This window comes from Abramis brama (assembly GCF_963993115.1).
Source record: "Abramis brama genome assembly, chromosome: 10".
Taxonomy (NCBI): Eukaryota; Metazoa; Chordata; class Actinopteri; order Cypriniformes; family Leuciscidae; genus Abramis; species Abramis brama.
In genome coordinates this window covers 970,048-995,428 of record NC_139972.1, presented here as the reverse complement: position 1 = coordinate 995,428, position 25,381 = coordinate 970,048, and the positions used below count along the sequence as shown (strand labels likewise).

General features: G+C 37.7%; 1 protein-coding gene across 3 annotated transcripts in view; it reads left to right on the top strand.

Moving 5' to 3' along the window:
• The window catches only part of LOC311091370 (NACHT, LRR and PYD domains-containing protein 3-like), a 145,013-nt gene extending 121,322 nt beyond the window's left edge, over positions 1–23,691 (top strand). For all 3 annotated transcript variants that reach the window (XM_084127302.1, XM_084127301.1, XM_084127300.1), the window contains 2 exons: positions 14,070–14,243; positions 20,673–23,691. In XM_084127302.1, coding sequence (XP_083983428.1) covers positions 14,070–14,243; positions 20,673–20,679 — 181 coding nt within the window. In that variant the 3' untranslated portion in view covers positions 20,680–23,691. The remainder of the gene's footprint in view (positions 1–14,069; positions 14,244–20,672) is intronic.
• Positions 23,692–25,381: the final 1,690 nt, after the last annotated feature.

Genomic DNA, 25,381 nt, shown 5'->3' with positions numbered 1-25,381 from the left:
GTATAATACGGAATCGTTCCGTATTTGACACATAAAAGTCTTGTTCCGTATTGAACTGATACAGAACGCACTTTGTTCCGTATTTTTGAGAATAAATTCAGGTCAAATCCATGACAGACACATTATTAGCTTCTAATATAGCCTATGTCAGACAGACTATGAACGAAGACTTTTAAAAACGACAGACTAAGAACGAAGTTGTATTATAATATGCTATAATGTATGAAATATATTTATATAAATGTATCAATTAGTTTCCACAATATTCAAGTCATCATTTCAGGGGTTATTTTTCAAAATTTTCTTCCGTGGGGGCCAGGCACGGCGTTAGTTTTCGGCGCACCCAAAACGAAAAAAAAAAAACCTACAAAAAAAAAAAAAAAAAAACCTTAATATATTCTAATTTTGTCAAGAATTATAAAAAATCATCAATAAGCTCATGTACTAAAATAGTCTAAATGTTTAGTTTTAAAAAAGCTGGCTATGTCTATTTTGATGTTTCTGGAAAACAAGTTCAGCAGACAGTGGTTTGGGTTTGTTCCGATCAGAGCTTGTGAGCGGAGAGCGCATTTCTGAATATTCCGCTCCGCCTACTCATTCCACAGGGTCGTTGCTCAATCCAGAATGGCCTGCTGGTTCGAAAATATGTGGAATAAGGGCTGCCTCTGACTAATTTTTTTTTTGCTAGTCGACTAGTAGTTGTTCATTTAAGCCATTTGTGGACAAATCGCCCCTTTATATTAATTTAATTACTTAAATAGGCTGGTAAAGGATAATAAGCGTTATGACCACACGCATAAAGCTTGCCACAAATAACCGGTTAAAGTAATTATTATGGATGTGTCTAAATTAGCAAGGAGACATTTATTTGTTTAGTAATAAACTGGTGTTTTCTGTGTCGCTGCAGAGAGAAATGCACATTCCATATGGATAATCAGAGAGTAGCCTATTTATTTTGGTTTGACTATTTTCATTTAAAAGTAGACATTTCAAGCTTTCTGTAATAGATAGCCTATATTTCTCAAATCTGTGAGGCACAAGCTGAGTTTCGGCGCCCTCCAGTTCATGTGCAATGCAAGTTGTGCTGCATGGCGCCTTATTACATTGCCTGCTATATATTTGCTTCTTATTTAATAAATACGGGCAATTTGTTGATAAAACATTGATCAAAATTAAGATACAATTTATACAAAACGAAAATCTTTTAAAAAGAGTTTCCTACAAAACAAAACTTAATGAAGTGGTCAAAATCATGCTTTACCAAAAACAGCGCCGTTGCTAGGAGGGCGCCAGCGCCTCTGCCTCGCGAGTAGATGATAGCCCTGAAGACGCCTAGCAATGGTAGCCTATACCTTTAGTGGTAGTATACTTTTAGTTAAGTTATACCTTAAGAGTCTTCGTAGCGCGCTAAGAGACAACGTTATCGGAAAATGCAGCCCAGGTATGATGCGTAATGGAGATTCCAAAGCGCTCTTCTTTGGTCAGAACCATTGAGAGCGATCGTGGATATAGGTCGTCCTATGCACCGAAACTTTTAACAATGCAACAAAAATTTTAAAGAGCATCAAGCTATTAAAATCTATATTATGTATACGCACAGATAATATAACAGTAGGCTTTATTAGTCAATATTTTTTTATTAGGTTAAACAGTGATTGGATAACGTTTTTAATTTAACGTTTTTAATTTAAGGCCCACCCACTATTGGTCTGGCCCATCCAAAACTGGAATCCTGGCGCCGTGCCAGGTGATGGTGGTGGTGGTTAGATAAATAGCTTATTTTATTAGAAAATTTGTATTTATTTTATAAATACTGTTTTCAGGTGTTATCAATTTAAAGGAGCCGTATGTAAGATTGTGGCCAAAACTGGTACTGCAATCACTTTCAAATTACTGTAGAGCGGTGTATCCCCTCCCCCTCCCCCCTGACTCGAGGTTGCCAGATAGGCTGCAGGATCCAGCAGGAACGTAGGCTGACACGTAGCTGTGGTAACTAGAGCAGAGCTGGCAACCCGGATGCCGAAACACTACTGACTTTGTGATTGGTAGATAGGTGGAGGGTGGGGCTTCAGGCCAAAACACATGATGACAACATCAACATCAGTTGAGGGCTGCAACTTCACTTTTTAAATGACAATATCCTGGCCGTACTACTGTTGTCAGTGCTACTGTTGTCAGTGATATAAGTATTTGAAATGAACATGATTTCTTAATGTCTAGTGACATATCGGGGCCATTTTATGATTAATTGAAATACATTTCTTACATACAGCTCCTTTAAAGTATTTTTTCCTGTCTTTAACCCCCTGAGGTCGGCTATCGCGCCGGCGCGATAGGCTCGTTTTTTTCCGCATGAGTGCAAAAAAAAAATAAAATAAAAAAATAAATTGTTATCTTATATGCTTGTGTTATACATCAATCGATCCTGTTTAGTGTGTATTTTTTTTGTGTATGCTCATAATAAAAACAAAGTGTTGTGCTTTTCGCCAAATAAAGAAAAATAAACATGATGCGAGTTCTGCCTACTCTCCGTCAGTGAAGTCAATTCTGAAACGCGTCCGAAAATGAACTGTAACTCAGCGAATACTCAGGCAAACAGGCATACAGTCACACAGGCATGAAGCTTGAATTCTCTTCTTTCAAATGAAGTAATTTTTATAAAAAACAAATATTCACAGTTTATATAATATGTATGTAAAGAGAGAGATGTCAGTCGTTCTCATCTCAGCTAATTAAGTTTTAATGTGACTCCGCCTACGGAGACCGCGCTATACAAACGCAAATGTGAGGCGATCCATACAAACCTGTGAAACGCCCACATCAGCTGGATAAGGCCGGTGAAACATTGGATGCGTGGCGTAAGCGTCTCAGCTGCGTGGCGTGTCCGTTTTTATTTCGGCTCCCATGTTAACAGTTTAGAGTTTGCACACTGCCTGTGTGAGACGCGCGTCTCAGGCGCGGCACGAGCCGCGTGGAAAACGCGTGCATTCTAAAAATAGAACCGACGCCTATTTTTCACGCGACACGCAAGCGTCTTGGAAGCGTTTCCATGCAAAATTAAATAGGAAAATCTGTTTATTTGTCATTTTGACACGAATACATATTAATAAATGTCCTTTTGATGTTTAAAAGTGTCTAGGTTTTGACATAAATGCAAATATAAATGTAATTTTACAAAATATGATCGATTTTCAAATACTGCTGTATTGAATGAACAGCTTTTAGCAAACTCTATTGCTATACTGAGATGAGGAATATATACTGTATGTGTTTTGTCAAAAATAAAGTCATCAACTAACTAATGAATCCTTTACTTTGAAATACGTATGATAAAATGTATACTTTAGTTTTGAAAGACGTTGACTAGTTTTGAAAAGATTATAAAGTATGTATGTGCATGCATATATATATATGTGTGTGTGTGTATATGAAGAGTTCAGATGCAAAAGCCTCTAAATGCCATCTGAAATTTTCTCCTAGAATGATCATTTTTATGAAGCTTGTATATTTAAGTTAGCTATAGGTGACACACCTGAATGAATGGCTCATTAAGTATGCAGGGACGTAGTCTCACCAGGTGTGAACTACTAAATATGCATGATCGTTTACGCCCCATCCGCATATTGGCTTTCCAAACTAAAAGTGTTTCACAAAACTAAAATCAATGTATCGTTTTTTTGTGAATGATTAGGCAGGATGATTTTCATATCATTTTGAAGAAAAAACACTAGGCGATGACATCCATTAGTCAAAAGTCTTATTGCCACATATTTAGTATGTGTTTTGTGGCCTTATTTCAGAAACTTTAATTTTTAGTTTTTTCGATAACCATGCATAAACATTATTCTCTCAAAAATGAAAACATGTACATACATGTGGCTCACATATTATGGAAGTCCTGTTTGTGCTATATAGAGTGAATTTACACCTTTGCCATTAATATGTTTATAAGCAACTGAAAAAAGCACAAATGTCAGGGCATGTCAGAACATCTCAAGGACCCCAAAAACACCCCAGACCCCAGAGGGTTAATGCACACAAACACAGTTAGTAGGTACAAGCTAGCACACACATACAGTGCATGTTACACGCAGCAAGGAATGTTGTATAAGACAGGCCTACTGTAGACACATTTAAAAAGACTACAGTTTTCATTGTTAGGCAAGTTTATGTTAAGAATGTTAAGTTCTAGAAATGCATTGGATCTTTAAGTCAAGTTGCTGTTTTCATATTTCTGTAATACGTTTCAGTCAATATTAAATTACGGAAAGAACTGAGTTTCACTTTGTAGTGTATTTTTGTAGGTTTAATAGGTTTTCAAAGTAACTTGAAAGTAAAGTAATTAGTAATCTGATTACTTTTTACATGCAGTAATCAGTAATGTAATCAAATTACAATTTTAGAGCAGTAATTAGTCATTTGTAGTGGATTACTTTTTTTGAGTAACTTACCCAACACTGCCAATGGGACTCACATTGTGTTTTTGGGTTCAAAGTCCTTTTAAATTTGGTTTCTTTGGTCAATATGAATTACAGATTATTATGACATTAAAAAGAACCAGGACATTAAATGTTATCACTGTGATGCTTTTGGCATTAGATCTGTTTTAGAATTATTCAAATAATTAACATGCAACTGACTGGTCAAAAGTATGTAAAACTAGTCAGTCCCATCCCCTCTGCAAGTTTACTAGATTCAACATAGTCATATATTTGGAAAGTACCGAGCACCGAGATTAATATCAAGCAAGCTGTTTAAGAAAGCAGCTATTTTCCGTTCCTGCTCATACTTCGGTGTCGCCATGTCAGATGTTAAAACATGCATTACCATCCACCAAATAACACGTAGCAGGCCAAAAACGTCCTTAAAATAAGTTTAATATTATTGGCAGAATACTGAGCTACAAAACAAATAAGCAGTTCTTAAAATATTGGCAATGACAAGAAAAAAATCACCACAGACATCTAAATCCAGCTAAAATCTCTTTTTTTTTTCATTGTGTTCACCTGATTACCGCTCGCGGATTGATATTAAAGTCTGTTTTTACTCTTTCTAATAGAAAAGACATAGAAAAGAAGTTCCTGAACCGAATAATATAAGAATCAGCAGTGTTGTTGCGCGAAATAAACCCAGAGATGATTGAAATCAATGTTTAGGAAGCCCACGTCCATTTTTTTTTTTGCGCAAAAGTATAACGTAGTGTCAATAAAATCATTAATTTCAGTATTTATCATGTTATAAATGAAAATGTAAGTATTGCATCTCAAAACCATTGGTATAATCTATCATTTACAGCAATAAACACACATGGCCTATTTTTGTCATTTTTATGGCTATGACTACTTTGACGCTCGTTAACTCATAATTCGATTCTGCGACTTTAGCCGGGGTTTCACAGGCGGGGTCACATATTAGTTGATGACTTTATTTTTGACAAAACATACTATATTTAACATATAAGCAAAAATTGGCAAACAAAAGCTTATTTGATGTGGCAGTCTATTTTACAGTAAAAACTTTATAATCTATCCAAAACTAGTCAATTAAATGTTGTCTTCCATATGTCTGTAACATAGGTCTATCGTTTTTATTATAGGGAATATAAATGTTAATTTGCAGTTTAATACGTTGCTTATACAAATACATTTTATTTCAACATATTTCAGTCGATTTTTACTCATCTCAGTATAGCAATATAGTTTGCTAAAAGCGGATCATTCATTCACACACAGAAACGCGATTCAAATTTAAACTGTCTTTTTGCGAGCTGTGGTAAACAGCGCGCATCTCTGCCGTTCATTCATTCTCACACAGAAACGATTCACTTGAGAATGAAAGAACTTACTACAGTATTCCTCAGCTTGGCTGGATCCGTTGCTCCTCTAAATACCAGCACTTCTGAGGTACATTTTCCATTATTATTATTACGATAGTATTATTCCTCACAGTGCCACGAGACGGTGTAAACAAGTATAATGGTCTGATTAAATTTGATGTGTTTTCTCGAGCTGATATGGGGGCATTCACAGTTTGCATGGATCGCCTCAGTCATTTGCGTTTGAATAGCGCGCGCTCTCCGTGGGCGGGTTCACATTAAACTAAAGATATATTGCTCATGCCTGGGTGAATAGTATTCGCTGAGTTTTGTTTAAGTTTAGAGACGTGCTCCAAAAAAAAAGTTCACCGAGACGGACAGGCAGAAAGCACACCGTTTATTTTCTTTATTTTACAAAAACACAATGGTTTTTTTTCGCCTGTAAGTGGACACATAAAAAAGTAGACATTTGACAGTTTATTTTTTCATATTTCTTAAGTCTGTATGGCCATAAATGACGGAGTATTTTAAGTCTATTTTGCTGCTATGTTAAAAAAAAATCGCGTTTATTAACCCACTGAGGTCGGCGTGTTTGCCGACCTCAGAGGGTTAATAAATAAATTAATAAAATTCGAATCATGTCTGGCCACATAAAGTCCTTTATAATTGTAGCATCCGTTTAGTATGTGAGCAACCGTTTAATTTTCCTTCTGAGTTGGATGTAATATACAATAGGGTTCATGCTTTTATGGATACTATATTGCCAAATTGTACTTCATTGGAAGACACTGTAGTCTTGCTTTAATCATGAATATTAGGATGTCATCTGAGATTGAGGGGTTTGTCAGGACAGAATGAGACACATGAGGCAAATTGAAGTAATGCAAGTTTTCCTTGTAATCTGAGACCCGTCCAGTGCGTTTTGGGTCTGTCTAAGATGAAGAATTGAGGCTCTTGCGTGTTTAATCTGTAGCTGGTGAGGTATACTGTCTTTATTGAGGATCGTCAGGGTGGAAACCAGCGGATCGGTGATTATGTTGTCGTTGAGAGCAACAACTTCTCCATCGGGTCCAAGCCAGGACAGCTGTATTCCTGTATGGCAGCAGAGATCATTTAAATCTAGCCAGTCGGAGCGCACTCCAAATCCGGCTGCTCTGATGTCTAACTTTCCGCTCTGCTTTAGTTTAAATCCAAGAAACTGGGACTTGTTTGTGGAAGCAGCTGGTATTCTGCGGCGCTGTAGATGTAAAAACAGCAATTCGCACACACACGTGTACACACACACACACACACACACACACACACACACACACACACACACACACACACACACACTCACTCACTCACTTTCTCACTCTCACACACACATACACACACACACTCACTCACTTTCTCACTCTCACACTCACACACACACACACACACACACACTTTCTCACTCTCACACACACAGACACTCTCTCACACACACACACACACACACACACACATACACACACAAACACACACACACACACTCACTCACACACTCTCACACACACACACACACACACACACACACACAGAGACACACACACACTCACTCACACACACACACACACACTAGGGCTGGGACGATACACCTAGACTATGGGGAAAATTGAAATCATACACTTATACAGACTGTACATGCTGTATAAGATTAGTCATATTTACAAAAACAATTCATCACATCTTTCTGAGTTTTATTTCAGAAGCATCATACAGTACTACATTCTCTTGAATAAATAATTCAATAACAAATACATTTTTTGAGTCACTTGTTGCCACCTAGTGGTGAAACATTGTAATCGATAAATGCGTTATTTTAAGCACCAAGTTTTTATCAAATGCTGATTTACTGAACACGGATTTGAATGTTGCGATATGATTTTGTCAAAGGTTTACAGTTTTTTTATCCGCTTTGGTACTATTTTCACAAGTAAGGTGTATATTTTCAAAACTCTTAGTACAAAAATTCAAACTGATCACACTTGTAACACAGCTAATCATTCTTTCAAAACCTGATCTCATGCTTTCATTACAGTTATACACTTTTCAGTCCACATTAGGGCTGTCACGATGTTAGATTTTTCACACCACGGTTATTGTGGCCAAAAGAATTCACGATATCGATATATCGCGATATCTATAGAATCTATGTATAGTTAATCTTTATATAATCTTTATATAGTTTTTCTTTTTTACCCAACAAACATAAGGATACTGATAAACACAAGGCACATGCATTTTTACTTCTTGCGTACTCAATCTATGGCAACTTTTTGTGAAGGAAGACAAGCATGTGAAGTTTATCTGGTTTCAAACTGAAGCCAAACACTGTCTGAAGGTTTCCTGAAGAACTGAAAAGCTCTTAAACCTATTGTTGCACCAGCGCCAATAAAGTCATGCAGATAGCAGATTTGAATAAAACAAAATCAAGTGCAAATACAAATACAAAGATAAGATGAGTAAAGAAAACGGGGTTCTTAATTTTAATAATCACCCTTTATTAAATATATGAACACAGAAACCCCCTGTTAACAGTTAATGTCACGTTTCCCATTCCATGATGACTAGTCAAATAATAGCCGCGTCGCGTCTATGACAACTCGAGGTATTGCACACCGGACACGCACTTTCTCAGTTTATGGCCAGCAATATCATTATGTTTAAGGACATTATGGAATTGAGATAATGTCTGTACTATGTTATGCTTATACTGTACAATTAAATACAATAGTTGCTGAGTCTGTGATCTGAACACTTTTTTCTGCGCTCTGTGTCGCGGCAAGATTTTGAACACGGTCCTGAGCCGTTGCTGGGCGCCGCGGACAGACGCCGAATAGAACCCGATAGAACCGCGCTGTGCTTCTCGTCCGGTGTGTGTGTACACTCATACAGAATGTGTTCGAATTTTAAAGACGTGGCGCTGCGCTTCTCGTCCGGTGTGCGACCACCTCTAAGGTGCTGTTTTCTTTGAAGCCGAAGAACTCTGTTGTTAATACTGGCGAGCTCAGCTTACTTTTTTCGGGTGTGGACAGAGTGTTTCACTCTAGCTGCGCGGGCGCGGACGAGCGCTGCGTCTAGAAAACGCCAATACCGGTATATTGTATTGCTCTAAATTAACACGATGTCGATATTTCATGCTTTGAATATCACGATTATCGTCAATACCGGTATATTGCGACACCCCTAGTCCACATAATCATTGTTTCAAACACAAGATTATTGTAATATGTAATGAGAACATTTGGTTTAATCACAGAAACACAACAGTATGATCTTCTTTCAATTTAGTACTTTTAACAATCAGTTCATTCAACAGCAAACAATGCAAGATACATGTTTCAGATCACAGTTGTTGCTGAATTAATTACAGTAATACAGGCTATGCCACATTAGAAAATACACGTGCATAACCTAACTTATGTAATTGAATCCATAATGTTTGTAATAGTATCTATCCAGTGTGTTATCAAAAGGTGTTATGAAGTACAGCCATGAGGTTCTGTGCTAGAACAGAGTTTGCTGGCAATGAATACAGTAAATGATTTTGACTATTTGACTGAATATACTGTAGTGGACCTTTACAGATGAAGGTTGAGTTACAGTAATGTAACAACCATGTCTCTACCATGTTTACAGTATCACATGCAGGGATGTAGTGGAGGCTAAACGCACGTAAATGCCGTTTACGCACCTCCCAAAATTTGGAAATAGCGTTTGCCCACCTCCAAAGTGTGTTTATCCACCTCTACATTGCGTTTATCCACCTCTGAATTTCACGTTATGTGAGCGGACTTTGCTTTTCCAGTGCGTGATCGACGATCGGCACATGATTCGAGCATTTGGGCCGTTAACTACAGAGCAGAATGCGCAGCGCGCAAACACGGAGCAGAGAGCGCAGCGCGCTGACACACACACACACACACACGGAACAAAGAGAACGGCGGACACACGTAGCAGAAAACACACGCTCGTGAAGTTACTAAACAAGCTGCGCGAGAATGAAACTTGATCGCAGCCGCAACAGGAAATCATTAAAATGATGCAAAAAAAGTTGTTGTTTTTTATTCATTACAGGCAGCTGGTTTAATGTAGGGACCATGTCAAAACCCAACTGTTCATGAGATTCAGAGGGAATCAAGCCTGCACCAGGTTTAAGAATTTTCCCTCTACAGGGAAACACTGATCCACATTTTTCTGATAGACCAAACAATCAATTAATCGAGGAAATATTCAACAGATTAATCAACTATGAAAATAATCCCAAATCCCTAATCATTATGCACAAGTGCATTGCATTGGAAGCCCTGGATATAAGCCTCCCTCTCAATCTCTCTTAAATATTTTTGTTCTCTCTGTTTTGTCATTTAGTAAACTTCAGTTTCAACCATATTATTCCTTTTTGAGTCTCTTTAACAAGAACTTAGATTAATGTATGAATTGAATAGTGATTGTGTGACCTATGATGAGGGAACAACCAGTGATACCCTTGGTAGTACCATCAAATGATAGCCTATAGCGATGTCATCAGGATACACATACACCGGTAGGCAGTGGCCCACTTTACCGGGTGACCACGTTGTGGTCCACCAGAATTTATAGTTTACCCACCTCTTTTTTTACCACTACACCACTGATCACATGGCATACATACTGTAATGTAAAATGCTGTATTTGATGCCGTCTGCCTCCCTTCTATGACGCATCTCTGATCAATCTGATGTTTTACAGTCATTGACTGTTTCCTCTCCCTTATACTCTATTCTGCTTTACAGTATTTTCACAAATGGCAAATTTCTCTGTATCTTTCTCTCTCTCTCACACAGACACACACACACACACATGCGTGTGCACACACTTTGAACATCATGGTGGTTATTATCTATAAATCACTTATGTAAAAATAATTCAATTACATTTGGGTATCCATATCGGAAATTGCAAACAAGTTCTATAGAAACTGTATATTGAATCAATATCTATAGAAATCTATAGGTGTACCAAATGATTCATTGATTAACCATTAAGATCAGTTGGATTAAATAATAGACAAATGTATTAAATTGAACAAGAAGAGATGCAAATCAAAAGTTTGATAGTAAGAGCTTTATGAAAGGCAGTTACTGTGAATGAAACATTTATGTAGATGAAACACTTATTTTGTGTTGTGAAAAGGATACTTTGTGATTTTGTGTATTGGGCTAACACAGTTGAAAACATGATGAAATGTTTTAAAAAAGTGCACTTTTGATGATCTGTTGTGATATTAGCACTAAGAGTTTTGAAAATGTACACCTAACTTGTGAAAATAGTACCAAAGTGAATAAAAAAAACTGTAAGTGCAAAATTGTCTTTTATTAATACAACTGAACTAAACTCCACAGTGATTCATCCAAAAAACAAGTTATAAATTGCATTGACATAGCAATACCAGTATTTCTCACAGGATTTTGGTAAATCTGTGGTGAGTGGACCTCAGGCCTTCTAGGGGGGTCCAGGGGCATGCCCCCCCGTAAGAAAATTTTGTGCATTTTAATGTTAAATTCATCAATCTGGTGCACTTTGAGAGTTCAAAATTAAAAGTGCCAACCCATATTCAGTGTACAAAGAAAAATTCAAACCTCTTTTAGTTGTGTCTGTCTACATTACACTACTACATAATAATAGTTATAAAATGAATTCCATGACAGTAATAGCCATATATTGTAAAACAAATGCACTGAAAAATAAAGGACGGTCATTAAAGTGGTAATGTTTGCACTTAGGTTTTATTACGCATTTAGGAGAGTATTGCAAGAAGCTGCTTACATTAACCTTACTTTCGAAAAATAAATAAATACAATCTTGATTTTTCATGAAAAATTATGTTAGAATTGTAGGCCTAAAATACCATGGTATCAGCTTGTTTTCTTCAATGGTATAATTAATACAATTACAATTAATTTGGTTTGTTGTGATTAATTTGTGTTCATAATCAGTAAAAAAAAAACTTCTAACAAGAATAAACGCATATGAACAATTACATTATTATTGTATTATTAATTATTTGTATATCTTGAAACTACCCAAGCAGTGTTTCCTGCTCAGATGTGATGGCGGAATGAATACATTACCAAAATGTGATTGCAGAATATATTTAAATTATCCATCAAATTGTCATTTTCTCCTTACTGTCTTGTGAGTTAGCAGTAATGCCTGACCAGTAAATTACTTGAACAAAGAAAACATGGCATTTGGGATTTGAATTAGTTAATGCCTAAAAATGTAAAAGTTTTACCTTATAAATAGAATATAGTTTAATTAATTTTAAAATTTGTCGCCAGAGTGAACGGGAACATGATTTATTTAAAATATTTGAAAAAATATGTGTTTCTTAAGTCAATACTTTTTAATGGCTTGTCAACTTTCCATAACTTTGATTCTAGTAAGTGCTGGATTCTCGGCACCACCGGATTGTTGTCAGCGCCAAACACATTTTTGAGCACGTGATTGCTGATTCTTATCAGCGCTGGATTCTAGTCAGTGCTTGAGCGCTGGTCTATGACTGGAAAAATAATAAAGTCGTTGCAAAAGTAACAATAGGCTACATGTCGCATAAAACTGGAAGATTTTAGAATGTTAGGCATTCTAAACTTTTGAATAAGAAATAGTATCAAGTCGTCAAAATACAACTCGTCAAAACTCCTCGAATCACAACAAGCACGCGCGGTGAGAACACTCACAGCATATACACACACCCGAACTTGACTGCACATCATATTTTTTACATTATTGATACTGCTTTCAATCGTAATGCAATAGAAATGAACACAAAAAACATGCCTAGTGCCTACCTACAACACTGACGGTGGACTTGCGGTCAGAGCGGGTGCGGACGAATGTTTTTTTTTTTTTTTTTTTTTTTTTTTGAGCGCTGCTGAGGTATTCTTTCACGCGCACCATAGATGCACACAATATGATATCACACTCTGCGCATATGTTTTACAACATCATTTAACAAAAACATAGTCCTAACACTTTTTAAATAGCCCACTTACAGTGTTTATTACAACTACTAAATGCTTAAAATGAATAAAAGTAAATGAACAAAAATTTGCGTTACATATTTAAACTCGTGAACACCATTAACACCTGAACGCCCCCCTTTCAAAAATCTTGCTTCCAACGCCCCCCGTTGTTCTCTGAACGCCCCCGTTGAGAACCACTAACTTACAGTAATCAGTAATTCGGCAGTCTCTATGGTAATCTGTTTACAGTATTGCATACATACATACTGTAATGTAAAATGCTGTATTTGATGCCATCTGTCTCCCTTTTACTGATGCATCTCTGATCAATCTGATGTTTTACAGTCACTGACTGTTTCCTCTCCCTTATACTCTATTCTGCTTTACAGTATTTGCACAAATGTCAAATTTCTCTGTATCTCTCTCTCTCTCTCTCTCTCTCTCTCTCTCTCACTTACTCACTCACACACACACACACACACACACACACACACACACACACACACACACAGAAAGACAGACAGAGAGACACACACATGCGTGTGCACACACTTTGAACATTGTGGTGGTGATTATCTATAAATCAATCACTTATGTAAAAAGAATTCATTACATTTGGTTATCCATATCAGAAATTGCAAACAAGTTCTATAGAAACTGTGTATTGAATCAATACCTATAGAAATCTATAGATGTACCAAATGATTCATTGATTAACCATTAAGATCAGTTGGATTAAATAATAGACAAATGTATTCAACTGAACAAGAAGAGATGCAAATCAAAGGTTTGATAGTAAGAGCTTTATGAAAGGCAGTTACTGTGAATGACACATTTATGTAGATGAAACACTTATTTTGTGTTGTGAAAAGGATACTTTGTGATTTTGTGTATTGTACTTGCACAATTGAAAACATGATGAAATGTTTGAAAAAAAGTGCACTTTTGATGATCTGTTGTGATAAGAGTTATGAAAAAATGCACACCTAACTTGTGAAAATAGTACCAAAGCGAAAAAAAACCTAATAGACAGATGAATTGAAAGAAGATCGCTGTACAAACTGTATATTCAATCCCCTAATCCTTACTGATGTATTTTAACAATGAGTACTAATGAGTACTTATAAATATTTCATATTGACAGCATTATGTTATTTATTTTTTTAAGCGTTATGTTTATCTCTGGATATAGGCTTAATGTGTGTCATTGTTCTCTACAGGTTGAGGGATTGTGGTGTTACATATGAAGGTTGTGCTGCTCTGGCTTCAGCTCTGAGATCAAACCCCTCACACCTGAGAAAACTGGAGTTGTCACATAATAAACCAGGAGTCTCAGGAGTGAAGCTGCTGAAGGATCTGAAGGATGATCCACATTATAAACTGGAGACATTATGGTAAGAATAGTTCTTAGCGATTTTCAAATGGTTGATTTACTCACTAGAAAAAAAGGAAACTGTACCAGGTTCAGTAACACCACGTGTGTGTGTGTGTGTGTGTGTGTGTGTGTGTGTGTGTGTGTGTGTGTGTGTGTGTGTGTGTGTGTGTGTGTGTGTGAATATTTTGTTTAAGATTCTTAAATTGAGCTTCATTTTTGCAGGTCTCTGAACTTTAAACTGTGTTTAATATGAGTTTAATTCTGCTCATAGTGTTGTGACTGATTGGGAAAATAATATTAATATTATATTTTATGGAAGTAAAATAATGCCAAATGTTTTTGAAACAAAAAAGCCTGTTGAATTGCACTACTTGAAAAAAATGGGCATTGCATTAACCATGCTTGCATTTTTATGGGCTGAAATTCAGCATGGTTTAATATTTAACCCTCTGGGGTCTAAGGTGTTTTTGGGGTCCTTGAGATGTTCTGACATGCCCTGACATTTGTGCTTTTTTCAGTTGCTTATAAACATATTAATGGCAAAGGTGTAATTACACTCTATTTAGCACAAACATGGCTACCATAATATGTGAGCAGCATGTATATACATGTTTGTATTTTTGAGAAAATAATGTTTATGCATGGTTATTGAAAAAACTAAAAATGAAAATGTCTGAAATAAGGCCACAAAACTCATACTAAATATGTGTTAATAAGACTTTTGACGAATAGTCGCCTAGAGTTTTTGCTTCAAAATGATGTGAAAATCATCCTTCCTAATCATTCACATAAAACAATACATTGATTTAAATTTTTAAAGACACTTTTTGCTTGGAAAGGCAGTATGCGGATCAACAATCCAACACCATCATGCATATTTAGTGATTCACACCTGAGGAGACAATGGGCCCCCGCATAATGAGGCTGCATACGTAATGAGCCTTTCATTCAGGTGTGTGACTGGGCCACAAGAAAGAATGCAAGGACAATATATATATATATATATATATATATATATATATATATATATATATATATATATATATATATATATATATATATATATATAATTGGTTCACAGTTGTAGTTGTTTTTTCCACAAATTGTGCTTGCAAATTGTATAATATCCAAGGTAAACATTTCTAGTAATTGTGCAGTTAATTGTTCTCATACTGTATTTTCAGATTTGGAATATATTCTCTACCCAAATGTGTCACTAATAAAGCATAATAAAATTATTTAAAGAGAAGGCTTATATTGACCTTTTAAGATTTTGTTTACATCTATCCTTGTATATATATATATTTATTTATCTTTTATTTATTTTTATTTTTTTGCTATTTTATTAAAAAGGTTATACAATTACAACAACAATTAAAATTGTAACAATATTTCCAGTGTAATCTTTCTTTGTAAAAACTAAAGTATACATTTTATCATACGTAATTCAACTCATATGAGCAGAAATTGGCAACATAATAAGCTTATTTGATGTGGCAGTATTTTGCAGTAAAAACTTTATAATCTATCAGATTTTTACTCATCTCAGTATAGCAATAGAGTTTGGTAAAAGCTGTTCATTCATTCACACATAGAAACGCGATTCATATTTAAACAGTCTTTCAGCGTGTACAGACACTTACGATTAGAACAAAGCATCTAACTGACCTATTCCTAAGCCGGATCCCTTTGCTCCTCGAAATGATACTTCCAGCACTTCTGTGGTAAATTTTCCAGGATTATTATCAAGAAGTACATGAGTCTGAAAGTGAACTCGCGGTGTGTGTGTTATCCAGCTGATGTGGGCATTTCACAGGATTGCAGGATCGCCTCACATTTGCGTTTGAATAGCGCACGCTCTCCGTGGGCGGAGTCAAATTAAAACATAATGAGCTGAGATGAGAATGACTGACATCTCTCTCTTTTCATACAGATTACATAAACAGAGAATATTTGTTTTTTTATCAAAATTACTTCATTTAAAAGAAGAGAATTCAAGCTTCATACCCGTGTGTCTGTGTGACTGTTTGACTGAGTATTCGCTGAGTTATGGTTCATTTTCGGACGCGTTTCAGAATTGACTTGTGAGGAAATAACAGGAGGATGCAAGATGCAAGTAAAAACTCAGTTTATTATAAGTGGTCAGATGTAGAGACACAGGTCGGGGACAAACACTCAGGTGGCAGTTGAAGCAGGGACGAGATGGCGATCCGGTGGTGGTGCGGTGGTCAGCGTGCACGAGTGAAACCCAGGAACCGTGGAACATCCAGACGACACGAAGAACTGACGAAATCCAGACGACACGAAGAACTGACGAAATCCAGACGAGGAACCTTGTAGACGAGGCACGAGCACAGGACACACACCGAGGAACAACCACAACGATCTGACAACATGAGAGGGAAATTACTGGGCATATAAAGGGAACTGGGATTGATGACAGCTGGAGACACTAATCAACACAACGAGTAACCACACCCACACAATAACACTCACGCAGACACATCAGCGTGAGACAGCCGATTCATGAACCGTGACAGTACCCCCTCCCCTAAGAACGCCTCCTGGCGTTCCCAGACAACCTTACCTGTCGATTGTAATCATCGATAAGGGAGTGATCCAGAATGTCTCTAGCAGGTACCCAACTTCTCTCCTCCGGACCGTAACCCTCCCAGTCCACCAAGTACTGAAATCCGCGTCCCCTCCGTCTCGAGTCCAGAATACGGTGTACCAAATACGTAGGTTTCCCATCTACGAGTCGCGGCGGGGGGGGGAACCGGGGCAGGCGGATTAAAGTGAGAATAAAACACGGGCTTGACTTTAGACACATGGAAGGCGGGGTGAATTCTCCTGTACGCAGGAGGGAGTTTGAGTCGGACTGTCACCGGACTAATAATCTTGGTGACAGGAAACGGGCCAATGAATTTGGGAGCTAACTTGTTAGACACGGAGCGGAGCGGAATATTCTTGGTAGAAAGCCACACTTTTTGACCCACGACGTAAACGGGAGGCTTTGACCGGTGGCGATCGGCCTTGGCCTTCATGCGCCCCCCCGCTTGGAGTAGAGTCTCACGGGCTCTAGTCCAAGTACGGCGGCACCTCTGGACGAATGCGTGAGCGGAGGGGACCGCGACCTCGGATTCCAGACTCGAAAAAATTGGTGGCTGGTAACCTAAACTACACTTAAATGGCGAAAGGCCCGTGGATGACACTGGTAATGAATTGTGGGCGTACTCCACCATAGAAAGCTGTTGGCTCCAGGACGACGGATTCTTGGCAACCAAACATCGCAACATTCTCTCGAGGTCCTGATTGGCTCGTTCAGACTGGCCATTGCTCTGGGGATGATAGCCCGAGGACAGACTGACCGTGGCCCCCAGTAACTTACAAAATTCTCGCCAAAATTTGGATACGAATTGGGGACCCCTGTCAGAGACCACGTCCATCGGGAGGCCATGTAACCGAAAGACGTGATCTATGACTGTGACTGCTGTCTCCTTGGCTGAAGGTAATTTGGGCAAGGGGATGAAATGTGCCGCCTTCGAGAACCGGTCCACTACGGTTAAAACAACCGTCATGCCTTTGGAGGGCGGGAGGGCGGTGACAAAATCTAGAGCGATATGGGACCAGGGTCTCGAAGGGACAGGCAGCGGTCGAAGTAACCCATCTGGGGGTTGGTTAGATGTCTTACCAGTGGCACAGACTGAGCAAGCCAAAACAAAATCGTGAATGTCGCGAGCCATTAATGGCCACCAGAATCGTTGCTTAACAAGAAAGCTGGTGCGAGTCACTCCTGGATGACACGCCACGTTGGAGCAATGACCCCATCGAATAACGTCGGACCGTAACCCCTCCGGAACAAACAAACGACTCGGTGGGCAACCAAGCGGAGGCGTTACCCCTTCTAGGGCTGTCTTGACCCTCGATTCGACCTCCCATACCAGAGTGGAGATGACAACCTTCTCAGGTAAAATACACTCGGGAGTCACCGGGCGTTCGGATGGATCAAAAATACGAGATAAAGAGTCGGGTTTGATGTTTTTGGAACCCGGGCGGTACGAGAGAACAAAATCAAAACGTCCGAAAAAAAGAGCCCACCGAGCCTGCCTGGAGTTGAGTCTTTTAGCAGATCTGATGTATTCAAGATTCTTATGATCGGTCCAAACGATAAAGGGTACCCCCGAACCCTCTAACCAATGACGCCACTCCTCCAACGCTAACTTGACTGCCAACAACTCTCTGTTACCAATGTCATAATTACGTTCGGCAGGCGATAGTCGATGAGAAAAAAGCGCGCAGGGATGCATCTTGTCGTCTGAGGAAGCGCGTTGTGAAAGCACTGCTCCTACTCTGACGCGTCGACCTCCACCACGAACTGACGTGTGGGATCAGGGGTGACAAGAATTGGAGCCGAAACGAAGCGACTCTTGAGGTTGGTGAACACTGCCTCGGCAGTGTTCGACCACCTGAACGTCGTTCGGGGGGAGGTCAAGGCAGTCAGAGGTGCGACTAGTTGGCTGAAATTGCGAATGAAACGCCGGTAAAAATTGGCGAACCCCAGAAACCGCTGTAGGGCCTTACGGGAATCTGGACTTGGCCAATCTACCACAGCCTTAACCTTGTCAGGATCCATGCGCACTCCCTCAAAAGAGATGATGTACCCTAGAAAGGGAACAGACTGTGCATGAAACGCGCATTTCTCCGCCTTGACAAAAAGCCCATTCTCTAACAGTCTCTGGAGCACTCGTCTGACGTGTTGAAAGTGTTCCTGGAGAGACGAAGAAAAAATCAAAATTTCATCCAGGTAAACATATATGAATTGATCTACCATGTCTTTCAACACGTCATTCACGAGTGCCTGGAAAACCGCTGGGCTGTTGGAAAGCCCGAAAGGCATAACCAAATATTCAAAGTGCCCCCTGGGGGTATTAAAAGCGGTTTTCCATTCATCCCCCTTCCTGATGCGAACCAAATGATATGCATTACGTAAGTCCAGTTTCGTGAAAATGGATGCTCCCTGCAACCTCTCGAAAGCTGAAGACATCAACGGCAAAGGATAAGAATTCTTTACTGTGATGTTGTTCAGCTCTCGGTAATCAATGCAAGGTCGCAGAGAACCATCCTTCTTCCCAACGAAAAAGAACCCCGCCCCCGCAGGAGAAGAGGAAGGCTGGATGAACCCAGAGGCTAGAGAATCAGAAATATATTTCTCCATGGCCTCCCTCTCGGGAACAGAAAGAGAGTAAAGTTTGCCCTTAGGCGGAGATTTACCTGGCAGTAGATCTATCGCACAGTCATAGGAACGATGCGGAGGGAGAGAAGCAGCACGAGACTTACTGAACACTTCCTTCAGGTCGAGGTACTCCGCGGGCACGTTAGACAAATCCGCTGCCTCACTCTGAAACACAGAACCAGACACAGAGGGACAGGCAGACACTAAACAGGACTCATGACAGTGGTTACTCCATGTGGAAACAGAATTAGTGCCCCAGTCGACACGGGGGTTGTGTTTAGAAAGCCACGGGTGTCCCAAAACCACTGGTGCAAGTGGTGAGTCCATGAGTAAGAATGAGATGAGTTCTGTGTGATTGCCAGAAGTGATGAGAGTGATGTCTTCAGTAGAATGCGTAATCCGGGGAAGTTCTTGTCCATTGAGTGCGTTGACGGTAATCTGGTGCGGGAGGGGAGTGACGGGAATCTGAAGCTTAAGTGCAAGTTTGGAGTCCATGAAATTACCCTCTGCTCCCGAATCCAGTAGTGCATTGGTGCAGTGCGTCGACGTTCGCCATCTCAGTCTTACCGGAAGGAGGGTCGATGATGGTGATGAGGTCTTCTCGGCGGAGATCGAAGAGATCAAGAGACATTTAGAATAGATAAAAATGTGCGATTAATCGCAATTAATCGCACATTTTTATCTATTCTAAATGTCTCTTGATTTCTTTTTGTCCCATTATTTTTTCTCATTTTAATGCTCTTATCAACATGGAAAAGTGGATCGGCATGCTTTTTCTCGAGTTAACTATGACATTAATGCGATTAATCGCGATTAAATATTTTAATCGTTTGACAGCACTATTAAAAATACAACATGTAATAATAAATGAAACATTTGGCATTATTTTACTTCCATAATTTTTCAGCTTTTCCCCTTTAACTGTCTCAATGTGTGTGATAATCTGAGATTTGGGTTGTTTGTTATTCACTGATATTAAATGTGTAGTGAGTGTAATGATCATTTCTGCTGGTTCTGTATCAGCTGTCCGTTGTGTGAAAGTGACCTTTCATGTGCTTTTGATTTTGTAAAGTGACTTTGAGCATCAGATAGAAGCTATATTATCATGTTTGAGAATTAATTAATATAGATTATCTAGTTACTTTTCTTATGAAAAGATGTGACAGATGTAATACCTCATACTGCATATGTGACTGTTTGTGTGTTTTATTTTAGTCATTAGATGACAGTCTGATCTTCTGACGATCATCTGATGGTGAATAAGGATCCACTACAGAGACTCACAGTCAACAGAATCAACAGAGACTGAAGATACAGTGACTTCACTGTTATAAATAAAGACTTGCGTGTGTGGCGTTGTGTGGGTGAGCGGTTTGCTGATGTCAACGTTGTGGATCGAGTGGCCCATGGTGGCGGTGGGGTTATGGTATGCATAGTTATGTTTATGGCAAAGGAGAAGTGCTCACTAACACAGATTTAGACAGATTTGTAAACAATATTTGAGAGAAAAGCCTTTTGTGTACATAGAAAAAGTCTTAGATCTTTGAGTTCAGGTCATGAAAAAAGTGTTGCGTTTATAATTTTGTTCAGTGTATTTTAACTTCTTTTCTCGAAATTTAATGATTTTATTCTCAAAATTTAATGAGTTTATTCTCAACATTTTATTTTCACATTTTTTTCTCGAAACACGACTTTGAACTCATAACATTTTCAGAATAAAGTCTTATTTCGAGAAAAAACTCGAGATAAAATGTTGAGAATGAACTTATTAATTTTCTGAATAAAGTCGTTTCGAGAAAAAACTTGTTAAATTTCGAGAAAAAGTCCAAATAAAATGTTGAGAATAAAGTCGTTAAATTGAGAATAAAGTCGTGTTTCGAGAAAAAAAGTCAATAAAATGTTGAGAATTAAATTTTCTGAATATTCTCAACATTTTGACTTTTGAAACAACAAATTTATTGTCAAAGTATGAGTTAATTCTCAATATATATATTTTTTTCCTCAAAATTTATCAAGTTTAATCTTGCATTATAATGACTTTAATCTCAAGATAGTTTTATTTTTTTTTATTATTGCTTGGCCCTCATCCTCTTCAGTAATTAACAGATGTTGTAAACTAAATTTATTGTAAAGTGTTACTGAAATATTATTAATAAGTCTCCAGTTTGAGTGTTTTCTAGAGTAATTTAGTGCTGAACGGTAGTTTTTGAAGGTCTAAATGGAGACACACTTTTGTGTAGATATCATACAGGTTGATTGTGTCTTTTGCATACATGAAGTTGAGGATTATGAATGAAAATATAAATAACTATACTTTTCATTTAAATAAATTTCTTCAAATTACTCCGTTGCTGTAGCAGTCAAAACAATTAAAACACACGTCATTCATGTGATTTTTATTCAGTGCTGTAAAAATAAATATTTCAAACATTTTAAAGTAATTCTGAGCACTGGCGTATGAACACACACATATACACACACACTGTAGCTTTAACAAATCGCCGCTCAATTCAAATAACATCCATTATACGTTTAAAAAAATCTGTAATATTAATTTAACTGGTCACATCTCACCTCGAAAAAACACACAAAATTATTATAATAAAAGTCAAAGATGACATTACAATAAGGTCTTATTAGTTAATGTATTAACAAACAAGCAATATTTTTTTTCACAATTGCATTTATTAACCATTGTTTATGTTAATCAACATGTTCATGTTCGTTCATAGAGCTTTAATGTTAACAGATACAACTGTTGATCATAGAAATGTTAATAAATACAGTGAAAGTATTGTTTGCTTCATGTTAACTAATGAAACCTTATTGTAAAGTGTTATCAGGTCACATTACACCAAACAAAAACTGGTTCTTGGAATGTCGAGAATATTAATTTTAAACATGAAAAAACAAGTAAACATTCAGTCCTGCAGGAATTCTGGGTAATATCTGAGGTAGAAGAAGCTGTGGTTCATTTGGAACATTTCCAACACGTACTAAAAACATCTTCATGTGATAAAAGTGACAAATACCAATGAAAACAGAGTTTCATCTGCTTGTTTATCTTCATTTGAATCTAAATCACTGATGTGAACAGATTCTGTACGAATTCATCAGAAAACAATTTAAAACAAATTAAAATTGTCAGGCGAAATGCAGTCTGTTCTCTCTTTGGGTTTGGGGCTGAACCTTTGACCTGGGCATGTTTTTTTTGGTTTTAGATCTGTCCTTTATTCTGCTCTGGAAACATTTCTCGGCACGTAATAAAACATCTTCATGTGATAAAAGTGACAAATACCAATGAAAACAGAGTTTTATCTGCTTGTTTATCTTCATTCATTTAAATCACTGATGTGAACAGATTCTGAATGACAAAACCTGTTCCAAACAAACATCAGAAAACGAACAAAAAAGAGATCAAAGTGTGAATGTCAAAAACATGTCCGGGTCACATGACCAAAACACACCACAAGGATAAAATAACAAATTATATTCAACATAATTAAAACTAGGAACATGGAGGTTCTCTGCATCGTGACATTATTTTACTGACAATTTAGCAAATTTTATGGCAATTATGAAATGTATTTTTTTTTACAAATTTTTAAAATGTTAAAAAAAATAAAAATATATATATATACACATTACAAATAATACTAATGAAAAAAAGTTACATACATTTTTATTACATTTTTTATATTTGTTGTACTGCATTTATGCCCAATTAAATTTATTGTACAGTAAAAAAAAATGAATCGTTGTGGGAAAAAACAGTGTAGTGAAAAAAAAACAAAAACAAATTGTAGCAAAAATGAAAAAAAAAAACTCATTGTTGTGGAAAAAAAATTCATCAAATCCGCTAAACCCGCTGGAGTCAGGAGTTAGCGCAGCGAGGTCTGCAGCGAACGCATGTCCTTCAGCAGACTCTCTCTGATCCGCTCGCCGGGTCTCACTCGCACCGACACCGATCCTCCACCGGGACTCTGTTTACCACTGCGCTTCCTCAAACTCTCCATCTGACACACACACACACACACACACACACACCATCATCATCTCAACATCAAACTTACAACATTTAAGATCTTAAAATAAAAGAACAGTTAAATGTGATAATGTCTTTCAGAATTACAGTGGGACTCTTATTTTGAAATGTCTTAAAGCATTGAACAATAGAAACACCATCAAAAAATAAATATTGAAATCACAAGACTGTAAAATGCGTTCTGACTTTTAAACATGCAGCGCTGTTATTTATTTCAGGTTAATAATCACATTAAGTTGTATTGTGATTCACAGTTTTCCAAGACCTCTCGAAATGATATTTCAGACTTTAGTTATAACTAGGTTTGGGGAAAATTGAAAAATTATTGTAATTCTGGAATCGATTTGTTGAGGTCAGGAATCAGATAATTGTTACAAAATTAAAATTTCAATTCCTCTTATCGATTCCTCTGTAAGCATTTCAATATGATTTTAAATCATTGAAGCGTGAGAGACCATAAAAAAGGCCAAACTGAGATACAAAATCAAGGTGGAGAGAACCATCTTGTGAGGTCCACCAAAGTAAATAAGGCGCCAGGCCCTTAAAAGCCCAGGGCAACTTACGCACTGCATGGCAGTGCCCGGTTGCATAAAGCACCTTAAGTTTGATGATACTTAAGGGGCGATTTCCCCTTACCTAAGAGAATAACATAAGGGTGTTGCATATAATCTCTTAAATGGCTCTCTTAGGTAAGGGAAACATTTAAGTGTTTCACGACAGCGATCATGGATTCACGTTATAAAAGTCTGTTGTTGCCATAGATACGCAAAACACTAACAAACCTGCTTTCCGAAAAAAAAAACTGGTTTGAATGACCTCCTGGTCATGACGGGATGGAAACTTGACTGTTGCGTTTAAATGACGGGAAAGAGCCCCTGCAACCCGGTGAACCACTCTGCTGACAGACGATTTATGTACGTGGAAAATTTCTCCCACTACCGTCTGAAAACTCCCAGTTGCAAAAAAACGCAGTGTTATAAGCAGTTGTAAAACCATAGGTAAAGAATGGTTGCGATGTGTGACATGGTCAAGGTCGCCTTCTAGTTTGTTAGCGATGTCAAATATTGCGCGTCAATCAAATCGGTATTCTTGCAACAATTTTTCATTGCTAAGATGGTCTAAAGGGTTCTCCCTATCCCTAAAAATTCTTCTTGGCACATAATGATCTTCAGCTAGTTCCATTAATTCAGCCATGTCGTCTTATTTTTGTCCGCATTACTCTTAAGGTTACGATTTCCAAACCTTAAGTTATACTTGGGGAAATGACCGTTAAGGGGTTTTATGCAACACTTAACGCTTTTTAAGGGATTACTTAAGTGAAAAAACAGCATTTAAGGGAAATTGTTTATGACGTTTCACTTAAAGTAACCCTTAAGTAACACTTAAGGTTTTTTTTTCTGCAACACCCTTAGGTTTAAGGGAAACATGAGGGCGAACTTAACCCTCTGAAGTCTGAGCTGTTTTCTGGACCCTGGAGGTGTTCTGACATGCTCTGACATTTCTGGTTATTTCTGTTACTTGTGACATTTTCATGGTTAAAGTCTAATTACACTGTATTCAGCACAAACTCTGCTACAATAATATATCAGCAGCATGTATGTAAAAGTTTGTAGTTTTGAGATAATGACATTTATGCGTGGTTTGTGAAAATACCAAAAAAAATTCTCACTGAAATAAGGCCATGAAACCCATACTGATTATTTCTTCACAAGACTTTTGAAAATTGTATGACGTAGCCTAGAATATTTGCTCTAAAACTATGTGAAAATCACCCTGACTGCTCATTCAGATAAGACAATATATTGATTTTAAAATTTTACGACGTGTTTTGTGTGAGAAAGCTTTATGCGGAACGTCATTAATATGTAAGATTTTCACA